This window comes from Chiloscyllium punctatum, chromosome 32 (assembly GCF_047496795.1).
Source record: "Chiloscyllium punctatum isolate Juve2018m chromosome 32, sChiPun1.3, whole genome shotgun sequence".
Taxonomy (NCBI): domain Eukaryota; kingdom Metazoa; phylum Chordata; class Chondrichthyes; order Orectolobiformes; family Hemiscylliidae; genus Chiloscyllium; species Chiloscyllium punctatum.
Window position 1 is genome coordinate 11,738,979 of NC_092770.1, and position 24,379 is coordinate 11,763,357.

At 39.5% G+C, this 24,379-nt stretch overlaps 1 protein-coding gene across 1 annotated transcript in view; it reads left to right on the top strand.

Moving 5' to 3' along the window:
- The window catches only part of lrriq1 (leucine-rich repeats and IQ motif containing 1), a 183,768-nt gene that overhangs the window by 68,086 nt on the left and 91,303 nt on the right, over positions 1 to 24,379 (top strand). The window contains exon 16 of the mRNA XM_072552684.1: positions 12,735 to 12,914. Coding sequence (XP_072408785.1) covers positions 12,735 to 12,914 — 180 coding nt within the window. The remainder of the gene's footprint in view (positions 1 to 12,734; positions 12,915 to 24,379) is intronic.

Here is a 24,379-nt window from a genome sequence, read left to right on the forward strand (position 1 = left end):
CTGATGGTGTTTCCAGCAAATTTAAATGCTGAGCTACTGCTGAAATCATCACATCTTTCCTCACATTAGGAAGTAGCTTCAATACCAGCTTGTCTACTAACTCGTGCAGTTTGGTCTTCTTCACCTTCTGTAAAATCTCCAAAGTCACCTTGTCTACCTCCAGAAAATTCTTGGTGACTGAAAGAGCCATTGCTATCCCAAACTTTGTCTACCCAACCAAACCAACATCTGAAATATCACTTACCACTCGCTGATTACATCCTGGATGAGCCCCCAATCAGTTATGGAGTAGGACAGACCACTTGTAACATTCTGAAGCAGGCAATCCAGACTGTAACATTGCTATTTGTTTTGGTAACTGTACAGTGAAAATTACCCAGAGTAAGTTAGTTCGGTTGACTACAGGTTTTAAAACCAACAAAAATGGATTCACAAAATTACAGAATGAAACACAACAGAATATAGAATACCCACAGAACTCAGTCTATGGAAACTAGACTTGGTTATGCTGTTCCAAAAATACACAACAGTCCTAATCAACAATACCCTTTAAACACAGAGTAAAAATGAAAAATAGACTTAAAGGTTGAAGTTAGAAAGGCAGAAGGAGAGAGAGTTTAGCAGCCTGTTTCCACACAGCTCACTGCTGAACTGACTCAAACAAAACTACAGCTTTTCGGACTGACCACTCCCCTTTCATTATGCAGGTCACTTCCACAACATGAAAGCTGTGGCCTAAAGTCTCATCTGTTTATATATAAACGGAAAGGCCTCCAAATACCCTTTTTATCACTGTACGAACCCAGCTGATTCGGAGCTGTTTTATGACTCTTCCCTCCCCCCCCTCCCACCCTCCCTACACCCCGAAAAGAATCAAGGACACAGTATTCTCAAAGGAACAGCTTTTAGAAAAAGGACCAGCTTTGTGACACTCCACTGTTTGAGGATTCTAAAACCACAAGGCATAGTCTAAGAACTAGGGCCAGACCATTCAGGAGGGATGCTAGAAAGTACACATACAAAGAGTTGTGGAGGTTTGGAACTCTCTTCCTCAAATGGTGGTCGATTTGATGCTCATTCAATTGTTAAGTTTAAATCTAAGATAGACACTTTTTTATTAAGCAAGGGTAGCAAAAGATATGGGCCGAAGGCACACATATGGAGTTAGGCTACAGTTCAGTCATAATCTTATTGAATGGTGGAGCAGGCCTGAGGGGCTGAATGGCCTACTGCTCCTCTTATGTTCCTATGTTACTCACAGTGGCTATGGTTTGTCTGTGGTGAAGGGAGTAAATGGTGAAGGTGTTGGATGGGATGTCAAGAAACCCAGTTACTTTGATGTGGTTGATGTTGAACTTCTGAACTGTTGTTGGAGCTACACTTATCCAGGGTATATTCATTGCACTTTTCAACTTTTTTTTGTAGATTACAGTCAGGCTTTGGAGAGTTGAGAAATTAGTTTCTCACTGCTCTTGTGGGCACTGTATGTAAATGGCTAGTCCATTTAATTTTTTGTTCATTAGCAAACCTAGGATATTGATAATTCAGTGATGTAATATGGTGAATGTCAAGGGGTAAGTGTTTTGATTCTGTCTAAACTGAAATGGGCATTGCCTGGCACTAAGCAACCGAAGTTGCATGTGTAAAGAATTGCTTCACAATCTGACAAATTGGAAACAGAGCTGCAAACCAAGCAATCACCAATGAACATCCCTACTTCTCACCCTATGAATGTGGAAATCTTATTGATAAAGCAACTAAAGATGCTTCAGCTTGTAATATTAAACATCCTGAGATGGGCCGTCTTGTAGCAGAGCCGGAGTGACCCGACCATTGGATGGGAGGCCTGGGTTCAAGACCTACCTGCGCCAGAGATATGTAATAACATCTCTGGGATAGATTGGTTTGGAAAAATAGGTTAATATCCTGAAGGAGGCCCTCTTGTGGCACAGTAGTAGAGTCCCTGTCCCTGAACTAAGAAGCCTGAGTTCAAGTCCTGTCTGCTTCAGAGGTGTGTAATAACATCTGAGACAGAATGATTAGGAAAAATAACTTTTTAAAATATTAAATATCCTGAGGATCTCCTGTGAAGATATCTGAGCTGAGTTGTTTGGCTCCAACAAGTACACTGTCTTCCTTTGGTGCGAGGTATGATTCCAGTCAGCTAGCTACCCCTAATCCCATCAACTTCAATTTCAAGAGACCTTCTTATTCCCTCGCTCAGTTAAATGCTGTGTTAGTATCAAGGCTGATCATTCTCGCACAAACTTTGAAATCCAACTGTTGTTCATGTTTGACCAAAGTTATAATTAGGTTTAGAGTTGAGTGGTCTAAATGGAACCAAAACTGAGCTTAGAGAGGAGGTTTTGCTTAGCCAAGTGCAACTCGATAACCCAGTTGACAATATTTTCCACCACTTTACTAATGAACAGATCTGAAAAAAAGCCACTGGACTAAAAATATAATCTCTGCTTTCTCTCCACTGATACTACCAGACCTGCTGAGTTTTTTCAGCAATTTCTGTTTTTGTCTAAAACTTTTAAAATTGAAGCATTTTCACATGGGGAAGATCAATGAGCATGGGAATGATACGTAAATGAGATTTGAAGGTAAGACATGGGCAACAGAGTTTTGGACGAGCAACACTTTATACAGGTGGAATACAGACAGCTACCTAAGAGAGGATTAGAACAATCAAGACTATTCATGTCAGAAGCAGAAATGCGAATCTGAGCAGAAATTGAACTGAGGTAGGTCATGGTTAAGTAATGTTGCATGGGTGGAAATGGTCCGTTTTAGTGATTGTTTGGGTCAAACACAACATCAAGGTTATCATCAGTTTTGTTCAACTTTAAAACAATTGCTGAGATGGAGAGAGCAAGGACCAAAGACAGTTAAGCCTCTACAAATAGTTAGTTTCAGCAAAGTTCACTTCAGCCGCTCTCTATTATCAGACAAGTAGTGTCACAAATTAGAGACAGTTGATAGATGCACCGAGTTTGTGAGATCATGCCAATTGGCATCAACATATATGTGTAATGAGATACTGTGTTTTAGGACAGTATAAGTGAGAGAAGCATGTGAGTGAGAAATAGAAGAGGGGACAAGATGAGATCTCTGGGGGAGCTTTAAAGGTGGCAGAATGACAATGGGAAGAGAAGCCATTGCAGTGACTCTTTGGCCATGCAAGATAATAATGGAACCTAACTAGGGTGTGGTTCCACCCACGTGGATGATCGAGGAAGTTGATATAGTCGGCTGAGTTAAGGCGATAACTTATGGTTGAAGTCACAAAGAATGTCTTTTCTGACTTTAGCAAGGGCATTATCAGAACTGTGGCTAGGCTGGAAACTTGATGGCAGTAGTTCATCATAATGTTGTTTTATTTATTTGTTAATGGAGCATGGGTGTCCCTGGCTAGGTCATAATTTAATGACCATTCTTAAATGCCCTTAAGGTGGTATTGAGCTGCCTTCTTGAATTGCTCCAGGCGAGGTATAGAGGTAGTAATCATGTCACTGGACGAGTAATGTAGATCCTTCGAGTATCGTTCTGTGGAACTAGGTTTGGATGAAAGTTAAGCTGTTGATGAAATCTGAATTGAAATCAATAAAAGCGACTGCAAAAAAAAATCTGAAGGTATAAGACCATCAGATTTAAAAGCAGAATTAAGTCAGTTGGCCCATTGAATCTATTCTGCCATTTGATCATGGCAGATATGTTTCTCGCCAGTCTTGTGCCTTGTTCTGTAAGCTTTGCTCCTGTTACTAGTCAAGAACCTAGCAATCTCAGTCTTAAGTACACTCAGTGACGTGGACTCCCTAACCTTCTGCAGCAATGAGTTCCACAGATTCACCACCACCTGGCTAAAGAAATTCTTCCTCATCTCACTTCTATATGGTCATCCCTTTACTCAGAGGCTGTGCCCTCGATTCCTAGTCTGTCTTACTAGTGGAAGCATCTTCTTCACATTCACTCTATCCAGGCCTCTCAGTATTCTGTAAGTTTCAATGAAATCCCTCCGCATCCTTGTAAACTCCATTGAGTACAGACCCAGAGTCCTTAACCACTCTTCATATAACAAGCCTTTTGTTCCCAGGATTGTTCATATGAACCTACTCTGGGCTCCCTCTAGGGTTTACACATCTTTCCTTCAATTAAGGACCTAAAACTGCTCACAGTATTCCAAATGTGGTCTGACCAGTGCCTTCTACAGCCTTACAGTCCTAGCCTTCTCAGAATGAATGCTAACATTGTATATGTCATCCTAACTACCAACTGAACCTGCATATTAAGCTTAAGAGAATCCTGAACTCCCAAGTCCCATTGTTCTTCAGATTTCTGAAACATTTTCCCATTTAGAAAATAGTCTATGCCTCTATTCTTCCTACCAAAGAGCATTACCTCACACTATCCTATTTTGTATTCCATCTGCCACTTCTTTGTCCACTCTCCTAGCCTGCTCAAGTCCTCCTCCAGCCTCTCACTTTCTCAACAGTACCTATCTCTCCAACTATCTTTGTTGCTGAGTTTACTGATGACACAATGTGCTCAGTAGCTTTGTCCAGAACGTTAGCGTACAATGTGAATAGTTGTGGTCCAAGCACTGATTACTGCAGAACTCCACAAGTCACTGGCTGCCATCCTGAAAATGATCCCTTTATCCCTACACTCCTGTTTGCAACAGTCAGCCAATCTTCAATCCATGCCAATAACTTGTCGCTAACACAATAAGCTTTGAGCTTCTTTAGCAGTCTCATGTCAAAGGCCTTCAGGAAATCCAAGTAAATCACATCCATTGGCTCTCCTTTGACTAACTCACTACCTCCTCAAAGAATTCTAACAGATTTGTCAAGCATGACCACCCCCTGACTGAGCCTTGCTGATTAAGCCCTATTTTACCTTCCACTTCCAAATACTCTGCAATCTCATCCTTAATAATGGACTCTAAAATCTTACCAATTACACGAAATCAGACCAACTAGCTTATAATTTCATGTCATCTTCCTCCCTCCCTTCTTAAACACGAATGTTACATTAGCATTTCCAGTCCTCTGGGACCCTCCCTGACTCCAATGATTCCTGAAAGATCACCACCAATGACTGTACAGTACCTCAGCTATCTCCTTCAGAATTCCATCCAGGGAGATTTATTCACCTTCAGATCTTTCAGCTTCCCTAGCACCTTCTTCTTAGCGATGGCCACTACACTCACACCTGCGCCTGACTCTTGAAGTTCTGGTGTGCTACTGGTGTCTTTCACCATGAAAACTGATGCAAGCTATTAAGCTCTTCTGCCATTTCTTTGTTCCCCCATCAGCAACGGGGCGCACTTTAAAACCGTGTTTTCCTTAGTGGTGAGCTCAAACTCCCAAGACCCCAAAGTTCTGACCTAGTTCACAGGGAGAGGAAGGTGTGAGGTGACAGTGCATTGGGACCACAAGGATGTTGTGTTGCCATAGTTTTACCACACCATAGGGACTGCTCTCTCATTAGAAAGAAGCAACTGGTGGTGATTTAACCTGAGGGCCGCCAGACCTCAGGTGAGGGAAGAGGTCGAGAAGGAGAGTCCTTCATGGTAACCTCAATCCGATGGTGGGAATTGATCCCACACTGTTGACAATACACTGCTCTGCAAACCAACAATCCAACCAATTGAGCTAAACCGATTCCGAACCACAAGGGTAGAAAGCCTGATTAAAGTTTCTGTAATTAAAACTATTGTCTTTAGATTCTAATATTGTTTAATCTGGCTAATACTATATAGTTGATTGTATTCAGTTCCCAGTTTATTGCATTTACCTGTATTTCTTGTGTTTTACTTACCTTTTGTAAATAGGCACAGATTCTTTTTTTCTTCCCTGAAACATCTGTCTACTGCCTTCTTTATTTCACATTCCCTAATTATGTCCAATGCCCAGAACGACTGATCTGGGGGTGATTCGAGCTACTTAAAAATCAGAAAATAACTGATTGCAAACCAGAACCGTATAAGCCCCATCACCTGAGAGTGATGTCCTAGGCTCAACTATCTTTACTTGCTTTGCCAATGACCTTCCTTCCATCATAAGGTCAGAAATAGGGATGTTTATTGTTGATTCACACAATGTTTAACACCACTTGTAATTATTCAGATGCGAAAGTATTTCCATGCCTGTTTGCACCAACACGTACAAAAAGGAGGCTTGGGTTGAAAAGCAGCAAGTAGCGTTTGCATCACACAAATGACAGACAATGATCTTCTCCAACATGATTCAAGAAGCTTGACATTATCCCCAGGACAAATCAGCAAGCTTGATGATATCCATCTACTACCTTCACCATTTAGTGCCTTCACACCGATATATAGTGGCAGCACAGTTTACAAGATGGTTCTGTAAGATGCACTGCAGCAATCCATCCCAAGGACTGCAGCGGTTCAAGAACATAGCTCACTACCACCATCTTCATCAGACAATTAGAATTGGGCCAAAAATGCTGGACTAGCCAGCAGTACTACATGCCGTGAAAGTTTACACGTGTGGAAACGTTGAGAAAGATTTTCCAAGATAGAGGTTATGATAGTAGCTTTGAAAAGAGGAGTTAAGGAAAACTTAGACTGGAAAATTAAATTTACATAAAACATTGTAGGTTCTCTTTGACAAAGTCAACACAGCATAAAGCTTTGACATAATGTTTAAGTATGAATCAGTAAATTACTGGCCATTACAATGTTGTGGAATACTGCCCCACTATCTAGTTAAACATTATCAGTCTAATAATTAGTTCTAAACTTTCTATTGTGAAGAAGGGTCACTGAATCCAGGATTCTCTCCACAGATGCTGCTAGACATACTGAATTTTTCAAGCAATTTTTGTTTTTGTTAGTACTAACTTGGTTTTCTGACTCATTTAGTCATGTTACTTCCACAACAGTGTAAGGAAAATAAGTTGGTCCGAGAAATTCATGGAACACTATAATATTGAATTGGAACATTATTATGTGTTACTTCTTACTGTGGTATTTCATTTGATAACCTTGCAAGTTGCATATGATGCTGAGGATCTCACATGCATACACAGATAAAGAATAGAAAAAAATTAGTTGCATTGGCCACTCATGCCTATTCAACAGACAGAAATGATAACTTTATTTGGCGATTGTGTGACACAAAGTTCTATTTGTACACACCTGAACGAATAGTTGCTGCATATGAGTTGACATTCAGTTGATTAAATTGCATAATGAGATACTGAAATGTTTTGCTGTTTGTTGAACAGTGTATGGAAATAGTTTGACAATTGTTCACTTCATCACATTTAATGTATTCTTCTTAGTGTGTCCTTCTGAAAGTAAAGCATGTGAAATGTACATTTTAATAGCAAAATTTCACTAATGCAGGACATAATATTTCCTGGTATTTTTCATTTTAGGGAGTGCTAAGTTGGCATGGAGATGAAAGTACCATACATGTGGGAACTGCTATCATTCAGGGTCATGGAATAGGGTTATTTAAAGTTCATAATCAGAGCTCATTATGAGCATTTGGCTTAAATGTGCAATCAACAGTACAACCCACAGATCACTGCTGTCATAGGGCAACCTGACTGAACATAGTTCTTGGATAAATTAATCATGACTATTTTATTGCTGCTTGTTACATATAGCAGGAGCCTTCCACTTCTTACCACATGCAGGGAATTTTTGAATACCAATGTGATAGGAACCAGGTAGCACTGACGCATAGATTTATAAACTGATTGCATTTCTGTTGAGAATAGAGTTACATTGAACATATGAGTAAATACTTTAATTTATATAAGTTTTTTTAGTTTCCTCATTAGGAAAGGAGGGAGCTCAAATCACCAAAAGTAATCCTAGTTTAATGGTCATTTAAATACACTATATGGTTATAATGTTGAGTGCCATCATGTTCTGAAAGTGCATGCACAATTTAATTCATTACTTAATATAATTCATTTAATATAATTTATTACTTAATTCTCATAATTGATGTGATTACATCTAAGCTTTGGCCTGGAATTTATAGTGGTGTTAAAGAAACTGTTCGCAACATGTGAACCTGACAGTAATTCCTGGAGTCTGTCTATGCATAGAAATCCAAAAGTTGCTGTCAAACTTTCCCATGGTGTGCACTATTGAAGTCCCCCTCGAAAATAATCAATTAGAAATTATTAAACTGAAAATAACTTTCATACTTTCATTCTCAGCCTTCATGTTAGAACCATTGCAAAAGTTATGTATTATTGAATGAAGCATTGCTCTGCTTTTGTAACAACGCACTAAATTCAGAATGACTGCTAAACAGCAAGACTGGTTTTGCTATAGTAATTGTTTGTTTACTGAATGTTGTTTCTCATAAGTGATAAGGAAAATCTATTAATTATTTTGCTATTTAAAATTTTATCTTCCATTTTACTCTTATGTGCATTTTTCTATTTTACTCCACTGAATATAAATACCTAAAGTTAAAAGTGAACGATTCAATAGTTGTCTGTGAGAATGTATCAATATGTTTGGCTTCTTCCCTATTACATCACTGCTGTTGGAACCTGATGATCGAACACCTCAACTTCACATCAGAAACTGCTTTCTTGATGTCACTTAAGTCCATAGCAAGGGAGATTAGTGTTCCCTCTAAGTCAGGCAGCTGCACATGGATCTCTGAGGAGTGCTCAGGAGCAAGAAAAATTAGAGGGAACATAAGTAGAATTTGATAGACCTGTGTGGCCAGGTTTCTTTGGGGTCAGGGGTCAGCACTGTTCTTCACCAATGACTGCAAAATCCAGATCCTTTTTTTAAAACCATATTGTAAAGTTGGTACATTGCAAAAATTAGTAGATTTCACCCTCTTGTACCATTTATGCCCTCATAAAATAAAAATGTCATCCAGTGTAACACAGCAGCAACTGCTAGTGATTCTCTCATGTCCTTGCTTACAATTATTTGTAGGAATTAGAATTCATTTTAACGCATTGGCTTTAATTGATGGAAGGGTTGAGTTTATACCTCTTGGAAAAAACACAAGTGGTAGCCATTTAAGGTTTTGCATTTCCCATTGATTTCAATGCAATGCATTATGTCCTAAAGTATTTTCATATTTAGCACATATCCTCTAGAAAGCAAATCTTCATTACAAAGTTCCTGCCAATTGATGTCTTAAATAAATGACTCTGATTGAGTGAAGGAGTGTTAGTTTAAAACATTTCCATCAACTAAGGCATTTAAAAAAATATAAATTTGCATGGATTTTTAGTGACCAAGTCCAAATAAAAATTGTCCACCAATTGAGACAATTGAAATGTATTATCATAGAAGGCAAATGAACTAAAAAATGTCATTTCAGATAGGACTCTGAACAGCACGAATGAAAACTGACAAGTCATTTTACCCAAATCTTACCCAAAGATAGGGAAATGAAACATTTTACTGAGAGCTATGCTGGGTTTGGCAAAAGGAGGGAGACCAATGCAAATATGGAAAAAGTTAGAGCTAGAGTGAGATTGGAGGAACAGAAACCTGCACTGTGATCAAACAATTAATGGAGAACTGAAGCAGGGTTCACAGTACTATGGAAACTTAAACGAGTCACGGCTGGAGCAAACTGGACTGAGGTTGCAATTAGCAAGTGGGGAACTAGATTGATGATGCCACAAGGCTTGAGGTCAGGACTAGGATTGAAGAAAGTGGAACAGACAACAGCTACTACTGCTATTAAAATATTAACACAGACCGGAGCTAAGGCTAGGGACATAAAGCCAGCAAAACTGACGGTGAAATATTTATTGGTACTTGACCGTAGCTGAAGAGAGGAGGACCAATTGAGAAATAAAATTTATGGATAAAAGTAGTGGTGCTGACAGTGCCATTACACTTCAAAGCAGCACATGGAATGGAGCAAAAAGCACCAATGACAGCAACATCTGTTTTAAAATTGCAACAAAAACACTGCTTAATAAATAAAGCTGCAGCATTTTTAAAAACTTGGCACAATTTTTTAAAGATATACATATAATTTTAAAAACACAAAAAGATTTGACACTGTTCAGCTAGCAGCTTTAGGTGGTGATTTCAGCTTATCTTCATAATAACAGTGGTGCTTGATTTCCACCTAGTGGCAGAATATTTGTAACTACATTGTTACATGAACTGTTTACAAAGGAAAGCTCCAAAAAAGGTTCGCTTGTGAATTTTCAACTTAAATATTTATCTAAAAGTACAACAAAAAGTCATGACAAGTGGAAATGAATTCCTGGAAGTTTTGCAGTAGTTTTGCTGATTTCATTTTCACCTATTGAAAATAGATTTACAGATAAATGGTTCATAATAATCCAGTAACAATTTTGTTATAGGTAAATGTATTCGACAGAAGTTTAAATCATTTAAGATATGGCTTGAGCAATGCCTCCAGCGTCAATGAACTGGGGTTCATTCTCTTCCTCTGGTGTTTTGGCGGTGTCTGCAATGGCAGTGGAGTGAATGATCCCTCAGTCCTCAGGAGTTAACTTTGATGGTCTCTCAGTTCTCCAAAGTTGAGATGGGCCCCAGTCCTCGAGGGTTGGGACAGTCTCCTAGCTATGGCAGCAGCTGGAGTATTGGCACCATTGAGGTGGCTGTGGCAGAGGTGGCATTCTGCGTCCGGTCCACTGCAGTAGGGGCTGCTTCAGTGTCCTTTTTCCTTGCAGATGCCTCAGGAATAGCTTAGGTGGCAGTGGAGTGAGGCAGCATCGCGTAGACACTTCAAAAATCAAGAAGCCATGAATGGAACAGAAAATTAAATTTGTCTTAACTTTGTGTGAATTATTTCTTTTTATAATTTATGTTATTGAAATGGCACCAGATTATGGTGACTTGTACACATTTTAACGTACTTTCAGAAATACAGACAACAATGAATTGCTGTACTATATAATGGTCAAGATTTCACAGTATTGATGATGGCATAGTTTTCATTACTCTTCTGTTATTGACCGAGATTCCTCAACACTGCCCATGTGCAGTTAAACGTGCTAGTGACTCTACACTTATCTCCAGAAAGCATTGGCAAAGTCCCAGCAAACAGAATCAAAAAGCTTCCCTTGAACTATTGAAAACATGCACTTTAATGCTATTTTTCTTTCTGTAAACCCCTTGAAGAAAGTTTCTCCTTATTATATGATGCATAAAATTGGTTTATGTTCATAAACAATGTTACTATGTTCTTCACAGCTGCCAGAAAACCTTCTGACCTTAGAAACTAAATTTATATTGGTAGAATGTCATCTTTTTCCCATTATGATACATGTCACTTATTTTTGTAAATTGCTTTTATATCTCAACTTTAACTGCACAATGTAATTTACTTTGTACTCTAAAATGTAAATTTTCTGTGAAGTATAATTAATATATTATACTTCCTGGCTGTTAGAATACTTGATTGTGATTTGTTATTGGTCCTATTTGCTGCTTTCATTGTTGCTAATCAGCTGGAAATACCCTTGACCTGGCTCCCAATTCAAACATTAGAAACAAAAAATTGTTGCCAGAGGGATCATTGGATCTTTGGGAGTAGCTTTCTTCACTCCTGATAATGAAATTTGAGTCAATGTTGCTGCATGTTAAATAATCTTTGAAAATTACGCCAATAATAATAAGATAATCACAATATCAGCACACATTTTTCTTTAACTGATTGTAGAAATGTAAATTCTGGATTAGTGGTGCTGGAAGTGCACAGCAGTTCAGGCAACAACCGAGGAGCAGTAAAATCGACGTTTCGGGCAAAGGCCTTTCATCAGGAATACTGTTTTCCTGATGAAGGGCTTTTGCCTGAAACGTCGATTTTACTGCTCCTCAGATGCTGCCTGAACTGCTGTGCTCTTCCAGCACCACTAATCCAGAATCTGGTTTCCAGCATCTGCAGTCATTGTTTTTACCTTGTAGAAATGTAAAGGCAAAAGGGGGTTTGCAGCTTAGTTTATTGGAAAGTTAGTTTGCAATGTAGATTGATGCCAAATCTGTGTTCAATTCCCACACCAGCTGAAATTTCCATGAAGGGTTCTCCTTCTTAACTTCTTCCACACCCTGAGGCATGGTGGCCTCAGGTTAAACCACCACCAGTAATCCCTCTACTGAGAGAGCAATCCTTACCATGACTTTACCTTTTTTAAAGAACTTAGATGTCACCAAAGAAAGAAATATTGGGAGTGACTATATGTAAAACATACTTTGCATAGATGAACATTTCTGTGACATATTAACAGATTATGCACAGGAAGTTCTTAAATTCATTGTTTTAGTCTTTTTTATTCCAGATAATTCTTTCTGAGTTTTAATTATAAATGGGGAACATGAAGTATTGCATAAAATAATAAAGTCGTAGAATGATGCACGATGGAGCATATTCTGCTTTTTCTTTTCAGGTACATGGTTTAATATTCAGAAAGGAAAAGGAAAAATTATGTTTATTTCACATTTCAGTGACTAGTTTATTGAATTACATAATTATACAAATTGTATAATCTTTTCAGCTTGACTTTTGAATTGACTAATGGTGATCTTATAGTTCTATAATCTCAATTAATGGAGAATTTTATTTGAAAACGATTGTTTTTTCAGAATTAAATCAAGTATAAATATTTAACTTCACATTTAAAGGTAATACTAAGACAAAAGATTCTAGCAGAGGAACACAATTATACATTAAAATATGATCGTAATCTTTTTCATCAATTTTGTGTATTCCTTCTTTCAGATGTTCAATCCTGAAAACATTATCAAATCTGAAGATACTAGATGGTGAAAGGATTAGTTCCACTGATACGTTCTGTGCCAAAAGGCATAACAGACCTTCATCGGGGAGTTTCCTGGCACTGTGTCAGGCCCAGCTTCAAGACTCTGAATTATTACTCAAGAGACATGAAACTGAACTGGAGTAAGTCTCTCTCTTCACATTTCATCCCTGTTAGACTGCAACATAAAGCCATGCTTCTTGCAAGCAAATAGTTTTTTGACACATAAGTTAGTTTGATTAAAGAATTGCACAGAACAGGAAACAGGACAATTTAGTATAAATATTTTCCATTTTAATATATCAACACTTGATTTGCGTTATCCATTGGGGCTTGTGTGTGGGTGAAATGAAATTCAATATTTGGTAAAAATATCATGTTGGTTTGCTGGGTTCTCCACATAATAGTTCAATTACACTACATCATTTTATGTAAGAAAGTTAATAAAATAAATTTAGACGTTATATGGGTGATAACACATCCTCTACCATAATCCTCAACACCAGTGCCCTGCAAGACTATGTAGGAGTGCTTGCTAAACTCCTTATACACTCACGATTGTGTGGCCAAAATCCACCCAAACTCGATTTACAAGTTTGCTGATGACACTGTAATTGTAGGTCAGATCTCAAACAATGACGAGATAGAATACAGGAAAGAGATTGAGTACTTGGCAGCATAGTATCAAGACAACAATCTCTCCATCAACTTCAGAAAAATGAAGGAGCTGGTCATTGACTTCAGGAAGCAGAGTGGAAGGCATACCCCTGTCTGCATCAATGATGCTGAGGTGGAGATGGTCAAAAGTGTCAAGATCCTGGGAGTGATGATCACCAACCATCTGTCCTCATCCACCCATATTGATGCAGTGGCCAAGAAAGCACACCAATGTCTGTACTTTCTCAGGAGGCTAAGGAAATTCGACATGTCCAGAAGGACTCTTACCATTTTTTACAGATGCACCATAGACAGCATCCTACCTAGATGCATCACAGTGTGGTATGGCAACCACTCTTCCCAAGGCCACAAGAAACTACAGAGAGTTGTGAACACAGTCCAGTCCATCACATAAACCAGCCTCCCACCTATTGCCTCTATCTATATTTCCCACTGCCTCAGGAAAGCAACCAACATAATCAAAGATCCTCCCATCCTGGTTTTACTCTCTTCCACCCTCTTCTGTTGAACACATTGGACAATAGCTTCTTCTCCTTTGAATGGACCTCTCAAATATTAATTCTGATCTTTCTCTCTCTCTCTCTCTCTGCACCTTCCCAGCAGCTGAAGCACTGTATTCTGCACTCTGTTCTGCTACCCTGATGCACTTTATATAGTATGATCTGCCGTGATCTACACTGATGCACTTTATATAGTGTGATAGCACACAAAACAATACTTTTCACTGTATCTCGTACATGTGACAACAATAAAAATCAATATTTACAATCAAGGTTTTACATATCAAAAATGTTCCAAGATGCGGAAATGAGCAAACATTAGCTGTGTCAAAGAATAAGTTACCAGAAGGGTTGAGTAAAAGCTTGGTTTTAAGGTAGGTGAGAAAATGGAAAGACAATGATCTATAGAAGAAATTTTAGAGTTGCATGCTGTGGTGGACCATGTCAAAGAATACAGAAATGATGAAAGAGATACTGATAAAATCATCATGATCGCTATCATAACTTGAATTGTCATAACCTGCAAATATGATGATTTAGTTTAAGAGCAGCTTCAGAAATCTACTTCGAGACTGAATAGATTTCATGCACTAATGGATTAGGGTTTACTTCTGATTGTTTGTGGCCCAATATGGTAAATAATGGGGCCTCAAATATTTGTTAGACAGTTCTGGAATTTGTTGTTTTTTTTAAACTGAAGAAAAACAACCATGTCTGAGCGGAAACTTTTAGTTTAACTTCTAACTTTCGGTAGTATTAGTCCTGTGAAGACTTTGGAACAGGATGGGTACTGTATATAGATCAGTCTTCCTGAGAAATACATTGAATTAGATTACCTTTGAATGAAACGTTAGTGTTTGATCAAGATCAAAATCATTTTGAGATGAAAATCCCTGAGAATGTTATTTTAAACTGAGTACATTGAACCTCAGATGTGTTGTAGCTCCAGGAAGAAGCTACCTGCAGTTCCAATTGAATTTGAGGGTGACTTAAACCAACCAAGGTGATTGATACAGGAAATCTGATATGAGTATTACACAAGTGGTGTTGTGACTACTTTACAATGAATGGTGTTTGAAAGTTGTTTTGTAGCTTTTAAGTATACAAAGCTGTGTTTTGGGATTAATGGAATTATAATTTTACTGTGTTGTTTTAAATCTTGAATTTGTAAGATATAAAGATTTGTTTACATTATTTAATCTTCATTCCTTTTGTAATAAGCTATAGGAATGATGTTGTGAAATTTGATTAGATTAGATTACTTACAGAGCGAAAACAGGCCCTTTGGCCCAACAAGTCCACACCGATCCTCCGAAGAGCAATCCACCCCCCTACATCTACCATTATGGGCAATTTAGCATGGCCAATTCACCTAATCTGCACATTTTTGGGTGGTGGGAGGAAACCGGAGCACCCGGAGGAAACCCACGCAGTCACGGGGAGAATGTGTAAACTCAATACAGACATTTGCCTGAGGCGAGAATTGAACCTGGGCCTCTGGCGCTGTAAGGCAGCAGTATTAACCACTGTGTCACCACTTGAAAGGGTTCAGAAAAGATTTACAATGATATTGCCAGGGTTGGAGGTTTTGAGCTATAGGGAGAAGCTGAATAGGGTGGGGCTGACTTCCATGGAGTGTTGGAGTGTTTCCACTGTATTTGATGCCTCGTTTGGATGATGGAGCTGACCTATGTGCTGAAATGCTACCTTAACGGTAATTGACCCATATCCCAAGCATTTATTACTTACAAAGCCAAAAAAGTTCAAAATTGCTTCTCCTGTTATTATATCTTGGTCCCCAGTTTTTCTTCCAAACCTCATGCCATGAGCTTTGCTTTATCCTTACAAGTCCCAAAAGGAGATAGCTTTTCTATGCAAATAAGAAAGGGCATCTCCTGATAGGGTTGGTTTCCCCTGTTTGGCACCTCTATGTACATCTGCTTTTCACTGCGACTTTACAGTTGTTGTCGTTTGGCATCTTCTATTAACTTGTTTCAGAGAACATCTCCAGGACACATGCACTAAACAACTCCACTGCCCTGTGGCCAACCACTTCAACTCCCCCTCCCATTCCACCAATGACTTGCAAGAACTGGGCCTCCTCCACCGCCAAATCCTAGCCACCCAACAACATGAGGAAGAGCACCTCATCGTCTGCCTTGAGACCCTCCAACCAACGTCATCAATGTCGATATTACCAGTTTCCTCATCTCCCCTACCCCCTACCTTATCCCAGATCCAACCATGCAACTCAGCACCACCCTCTTGAACTGGTCCTACCCTGTCCATCTTCCTTCTCACATGTCCATCCCGTCCTCCGCTCCGATCTATCACCATCATCCTACACCTTCATCTACCTATTGCATTCCTAGCAATCTCCGCTCCAGCTCCATCCCCCTCCCATTTATCTCTCAGCCCCCTTGCCTCTCACCCCACTACATTACCAATGAAGGGCTTATGCTCGAAATGTCAATGCTCCTGCTCCTCAGATGCTGCCTGAGCTGCTGTATTTTTCCAACACCACACTTTTGTCTGTGTAATTATGCCTGTTACTGAATGGTTCCGTTTACATTCCCCATTGCTAAAAGTGCTTTCTGCTGTTCATTTTGCATAAACATCTTCAAATTCATCATTAGCAAGGTTTACCCTACCACTCTCACAATGTCAGTGGAAATTCTTTTCTTCTGGTCCAGGTCTGGTTTTCCCTTACCTTATTCACAATTATCTTCTTGCATGTCATTCTGATGACAGAATGATTTGCTGAATGTCTAATCTATATTAATATCTTACTTTTATACTTTTAAGTCTATAAGATAGTGACAATGGACCATAGGACAGTACAGCACAGTATAGGCCCTTCGGCCCACAATGTTGTGTCAGGCATTTATTTTAATCTAAGATCAACCTAACCTATATATACCCCTCAATTTGCTGCCGTCCACGTGCTTGTCCAGCAGTCGCTTAAATGTCCCTAATGTCCCCTTTACTACCACCGCTGGCAGTGTATTCCACTCACCCACCAATCTCTGTATAAAGAACCTACCTTTGACATCGCCCCTATACCTTCCTCCAATCACTTTAAAATTATAACCCCTCGTGACAGCCATTTCTGCACTGGAGAACAGTCTCTGGCTATCTACTCTATCTATGTCTCTCATTACCTTGTGCACCTCTGTCAAGTCACCTCTCTTCCTCTTTCTCTCCAGTGTGAAAGGTCCTAGCTTACTCAGCCTCTCTTCACAAGACAAGCCCTCCAGTCTAGGCAGCACCCTGGTAAAGTTCCTCTGCACACTCCCTGAAGCATCTACATCCTTCCTATAATGAGGTGACCAGAACTGGACACAATATTTCAAGTGTGGTCTAACCACAGTTTTATACAGCTGCAGCAAATCTTCATTTCTGTTAAACTCAATACCCCTGTTAATAAAAGCCAAAATACCGTATGCCTTCTTAACAACCCTATCAACTTGGGTGGCAACTTTGAGGGATCTATGTACGTGGACCCCGCTGTTCCTCCACACTGCCAAGAGTCCTGTCTTTAAGCCTGTATTCTGTATTCAAACTTGACTTTCCAAAATGAATCACTTCGCATTTATCCAGGTTAAACTCCATCTTCCACTTTTCAAGCCCAGCTCTACATCCTGTCAATGTCTTGTTGTAGCCAGCAACAACCTTCGACACTATCTACATTACCACCAACCTTTGTGACATTGGCAAAATTACTAACCCACCCTTCCACTTTTTCATCCATGTCATTTATGAAAACTACAAAGAGCTGAGGCCCAACAATGGATGCCTGCAGGACACCACTGGTCACTGACCTCCGGGTGGAATACTTTCCATCCACTACCACTCGCTTCTTTCGCCAGCCAATTCTGTGTCCAGACAGCCATGTTTCCCTGTATCCCACACCTCCTAACTTTCTGAATGAGCTTACCATGGGGAATCTTATCAAATGCCTTACTGAACTCCATATACACCACATCCACTGCTCGACCTTCTTCAACTTGTCACATCCTCAAAGTACTCAATAAGACCTCTGAGGCATGAGCTGCCCCCCACAAAGCCATGCTGACTATCTTTAATCAAAGTATGTTTTTTTCCAAATAGTCATAAATCCTATCTCTCAGAATCCTTTCCAGTATGTTGCTTACCACAGACAAGGAACATTTGCCTCCCTCCAATCATCCACTACTACTCCTGCAGAGAGTGAGGATGCAAAGATCATCACCAGAGGCGCAGCAATCTCATTCCGCGCTTCCCGTGGCAACCTTGGATATACCTGATCTGGCCCTGGGGACTTATCTATCTTGATGCTTCTCAGAATTTCCAACACATCCACTTTGTTAATATTAATCTGTTCAAGCCTTTTAACCTGGTCCGTGATGTTCTCACTATCAACAAGGTCCCTCTGTCTAGTGATTACTGTAGCAAAAAACTCAATTAGGCCCTTCCCTACCCCTTCAGACTCCAGGCACAAGTTCGCTTCACTCTCCCTGATCAGCCCCACCCTCTCTCTGATCATTCTCGTATTCCTCACGTAAATGTAGAATGCCTTTGAGTTTTCCTTAATCCTTCCCACCAAGTCATTTCCGTGCCCTCTCCTACTTCTCCTCGGTCCATTTTTGAGTTCTTTCTGAGCTTCCCTGTAATTCTCCAAAGCTGTGCCAGATCCTTGCTTCCTCAACCTTAAGTAAGCTTCCTTCTTCCTCTTGTCGAAAAGCTCCTCTTCTCTTATCATCCAAGGCTCGTTCACCTTATCATTCCTTGCCTGTCTCAGTGGGACAAAGTTATCCAATGGTCTCAACAAGTGCTGTTTTAACAGCCTCCACATTTTTGTTGTGCCTTATCCATAGAACAATTGTTCCCAATTTATACTCCACAGCTCCTGTGTAATAGCAGTATAATTTCCCCTCCCCCAATTAAATACCTTCCCATACTGTCTGTTCCTATCTCTGTCCGTGGCTCTGGTAAAGATGAGGCAGTTGTGGTCACTGTCACTGTCACTGAAATGCTCTCCCACCGAAAGATCTGAAACCTGGCCTGGTTCTTATTGAAATCTTTTGCTAAGGGCAGCTTTCGAATAAGCTGTGACAGCGTCCTTTTTTTTAAACATCTCATATAGCTCATATCTGTTGCATGAACTTATAATACTCCTTAAACCTTAATTCTGTATCGTTTACTAAAATTTGAAACTTTTGGAGAGTAGAATTTCCTGTGTGATTTTAACACAATTGACTTTTAAGCTACTAAATTTCTGTCCTCAGTTATTTACAGTTGAATTGCTTTATTGAAGAGATTATGTTCCTTTCAAAGGAATACAATTGTATCCCAATAATGTAATTTTCAAAGTCACAGATTTTCTAAATACAATAGCTCTATTGCTTTGCATACCCAGTTTCATCCGTGCTTTCTTCATCAATAACCAAATTAATAACAACATTAACAGACGAGACACCATATTTGTGCCAATTAAATGATTGCTTTTCACGATACTACAAGGAATTACCACAAAATCTTTTTCAAAGATTTGGTGTGTTGTCATCCCTAAATCTGAAACTGGTGTAATTTGTAAATTCTTTGATTTTATCCTGGTCTTTCTTATAAGCGAAAGTGAGAACTGCAGATGCTGGAGATCAGAGTCAAAAAGCGTGGTGCTGGAGAAGCATAGCAGGTTAGGCAGCATCCCAGAAGCAGGAGAGTCAACATTACGGGCATAAGCCTTTCTAAGGAAGCCCACCTTGAATAACATTCCTGATGAAGGGCTTATGCTAGAAACGTCGATTCTCCTGCGCCTTGGATGATGCCTGACCTTCTATGCTCTTCTCAGTGGAAGAGTCTAGGCAGCATTTTAGCCAGACTATTACACACATTGTAAATGTGCATCCATTGTGTAATATTGTACATTTGAAAGGCTGTTCCACCAAAGCATTCACTGAACTGCAACCTGTTGTCACAATATGATGCCCTCACTTTGATCCACACCTCCATCTTCTTCCTCTGAATCTTCTGTTTCCTGTTTAGTTTTGCGAGCTATTTTATATGTTTGAGACAGTTCATGTCATAATGGTAGTTTGAATCACACCTGAAATACCAATTGACTACAACCTGAGCATTTTTCGGATTCATTCTCTTATTGTAAATTTTAAACTTTGATTTTTAAATATCAACAACACTTCTGCCTTAATTTCTAATATTTACATGTCACTTTACATACTCTTGCCTGTGACCTGTATCTCAATGCTCATGACAATTGCTAATATTGAAAACTCCATTTTTTGAAGTACCAGTAATTGCCCTTTTTGCAATACAAATGCTGCTTTGATAAGAATTTTTTAATGTACTTTTAATGTATGCTTATCCACAATTTAACTCCCATACAAACTAGAATCATTCTATACTTGATACTTTTGTACCATCAAATAACTTAAGTACCAGCACAGATTGGATAATTTCCAAATAAAATTTCTGCAGTCTTGCATGCAGTCTGCTAAATTCCATTATGTACACTTGCATGGTAATATCCTTGGTCTTTTAAAATTTGTCAAAACTACTCATAAACACTCAAATCATCTTTTTTGGTCAATTTTATCCATGACAGTTAACAATCTATCCAAACTTTGTCTATGTTCAAATCGTAGACTCCAATCCCAAAAACACATTGCTTCTTGGGCATTTGTGTTGTGTTTCAGGCATTTGTGTTGTGAGGAAAGTGCAAAGGCCATAACTTATTTCTTTTTGGGTAAAGAAATAGTCCAGTTTCATGTTGTAATTTCATTCCTCAATTGTCTTAAAGCTCACTATCAAAAAACATAAGTGGACTAATTGTACCTGAAACCTTTACATTTTGACTCAATATCCTTTGCTATGACTCTAATACAGAAGAAGATTAATATTTTTGAAGGTACGAGTCTACACTTTTAGTGAGAGCATTTTTTCAGTTAACAATGTTCCATAAAATTCACACATCACAGATTACTAGTTTCCTACATATTTTTAAGTCATCCTGGTCACAGATGTTCTTTCATACCGTCAGAGCAGGTGAGACTTGTACCCAGCCTCCTAGTTCAAGGTAGGGACACTCCCATGTACTACAAGAGCCAATGCTCTCTATATTTATACAGCCAATTGACAGCTGACTAACCCTTAATTAAAATGTTCATTACCTGTTCCCTCATTCTATTTAGTCTATGGCATCTTTGCAGACCATATTTGATCATAACAATTAGAGATTAATGTTTTGCAACTGCTTTACAGAGGTTCTCTTGAGAAAGTAAATAATTGATACAGGCAGTCAATAAAATGATATCAGTCACAGTGACAAGATTATTGCATGTTTTCAAGGTGAACAGCAAGTGACTGTTTCATCCTTTCTCAATTTGAGTTTATTGCAAAGCCAGCGCAGTTTAGAGCTCTTTCCATTGTGAAAACCTACAAATACTGCCTTCTGTCTCAAAAGTATTTACCCATATTGTTTCCTAAATTTTGTTAAGCAGCATTGCAAAGTTGGTGTTAATTTATGCTGAAAAATGTGTTGCTGGAAAAGCGCAGCAGGTCAGGCAGCATCAAAGGAGCAGGGGAATCGACGTTTCGGGCATAAGCCCTTCTGGAATCCTGAAGAAGGGCTTATGCCCGAAACATCGATTCTCCTGCTCCTTTGATGCTGCCTGACCTGCTGCGCTTTTCCAGCAACACATTTTTCAGCTCTGATCTCCAGCATCTGCAGTCCTCACTTTCTCCTGGTGTTAATTTATCCCAGGTTAAAAGTAATTCACACATTATAAATGTAGTTCTTCTGCCTGGCAGTAGTTCAGATCAGACTTAACTACAGTAGTAACAGGAGTCTGCAGCTGGGTGGTAGCAATGAACTAGCAATAATGTCCAAATATTTGGAAGGGGTAAGTTAGCAGAAATGACAAGCTGGGATTTAATCTCCCCCTTCAGCGATGTTATCATAAAACAAGATGAGTGAAAAGTGAAGTTGTTTTTGCTACAGCACATGGAGTCCAATTGCCTAAGCCCTTGGAATTGTTTAAACAGAATAGCATCTTGTGCCTTGTACAATAGACACCATGTTGTGAACTTGCAGTCACGACTTTTAAAAAAAAACTAGACACAAACAAGCAATTAAAGTAGCTGTTATAAATTTTGTGACCCTTGGCATTTGAGGTACAGGTGCCATCCCTCAAGTGAATGTTTAATTAAATATTGATGTTCAAAGTCTTCATGCAAATTCACACATATTTTTCTTTAAGGATGGGCCAAGACAAACACATTATCCAGTCTAACGTTATTCAGTGGCCTTCCCTGAAACCATTGAGAAAGGCCATTATCAAATTGAATGGGTCATTCTGAAGGAAAGATACACGGCAGAGTTTTACCAGAAATCAGCTCTGTCATTTTCATCATATTTTAAGGAGAGTTTCCAGAGACCTGGAGAGTTTCCTCATGTTAATGTCCCAAACTTGCCTCACTAACTGTGTGCCAAGCCCCTATGATATACTGATCAATCATTACTACCCTAATTCTCAAGTCCATTGCAGGAAGAAATACTTGCCACTGCTAGTTCTGGGATGTTTGGCATCAGCACCATATTTAAAAGATCGTTGTGCACAAGGTCAAACAGTGCCAGTCAAGAGCTGCCTGTATCGTGCATGATATCAACCCAGACATGGCATATAAGGGGAAATTATTGCCCTGCTTCTTTGACAGGTAACTTGAATAAAGCAGGGAGCTATCTTCTTTCACTACGACCAGCTGAAGACTGGCAGACTGTCAGCCTGGTCTGAGGCTCCCACCCGAGTCAGTGCATTCTCAGCCATCCAGAAGAACTCACAGGTTAATGGCCTTCTGCACTTTGTCAGGGTACTTACCACCATCCTCTGTTTGCTAACTTACGGTCACTCACGAGCACCAAGGCTCATGCTTCAGCCAGTCAAGGAGGTAAACCTTTACTCAGGGGTTCCTGGCACATTCAAGGGAAACCAGCCCAGGTCCTGCTCAAGCCGGTCACAGTCAGGTGAGGAACCCAATGATGGGCATCACACCACCTTTTCTGCCCTAGTGAAGGCTGTTTACCTCATGGAATGAGAGCGAGGCAGAAATTATGGGAGATTAAAGTGGCTGTCCGAGCGATTCCTGTTGGTGCAGATGGCCTAGTGTCCCAAGTGCATGCATTGATAGCGCAATGGGTGTGTAGGGATAGTGGTGTCAAAGGGTTGGGGTGGGCAGAAACCAACCAAGAGAGATGCCATAGGGCATGATAATGAGGGGCTTTAATGAGGTGATTTTGGTAAGAAATTTGTGAGCTGTGTGGTGGCAAACCCCAAAAGAAAATGGGCACAACTTGGAATTAGCCAAAAAAAGGAAGATTCAATCTAATAACTGTCACCAAAGAAACAGTCCAAGGGAAACTATTAGGTCAAAGGCCAATAAGTCCCCTGGATTTGATAGGTTGCATCCTAGGATATTAAAGGAGGTAGCTACAGAGATAATGGATGTGCTGGTAGTAATCTTCCAAGAATAGTTGGATTGTTGAGAAAGGACAGATGATTTAAAAAACTGTCAATGCAAGTGGAAAGAACACAAAAACAGTTAGATGTCATTGTGAAAGTTTAGAGTGAATTATAAAGGACGTAATAGCAGAACATTTAGAAATACATAATAAAATTAAGCAGAATCAGCTTGGCTTCGTGAAGGGAAAATCCTGCCTGATATATTTATTAAAATTCTTTTGAGGAGGTAACAAGTAGGATAGATAAAGGGGAAGCAGTGATGTAATCTATTTGTATTTTCAGAAGACATTTGATAAGGTACCACATGTTAGGCTTCTTAATGAAGAAAGAACCCATTGTGTTTGAGGTAGTATATTAGCATGGATAGAAAATTAGCTAATTAATAGGAGGCAGAGCGTTTGGATAAGGGGCCATTTTCAAGAAGGCAAAGTGCAACTTGTGGAATGCCACAGGGATTAGTGCTGGGGCTACAATTAGATTTTCCAGCATTTTCTCTTTTGGTTTTAGTTCTTCTCACTCTGTGATGTTCCTCTAAAAGATACCAGCCTAGTGATAATGTCACTGGAAGTATAATCTTAAGGCCCAGGCTAAAGTGCTGGGAGCATCGGTTGTATTCCAAAGTAGCTGGTAGAATGTAAGTTAAGTTAATAAATCTGGAATGTAAAGCTTGCCTCAGTGATTGTGACCATCAAATTATCATGGATTGAATGGATTTGAGTTTTCACAACAATCTTTAGAGGAGGGTATCTGCCAGCTTTGCCCATCTGATCCTCATGTGTCTTCAGACTCTCAGCAGTACTGTTGACTTTTAACTGCCGTTTGAAGTGGCCTAGCAAGCCTCTAGGTTCATGAGCAATGAGGTATGGTCAACAAACACTGGCGTCCCTAGTGATCCCCACATCCATGAAAGAATAA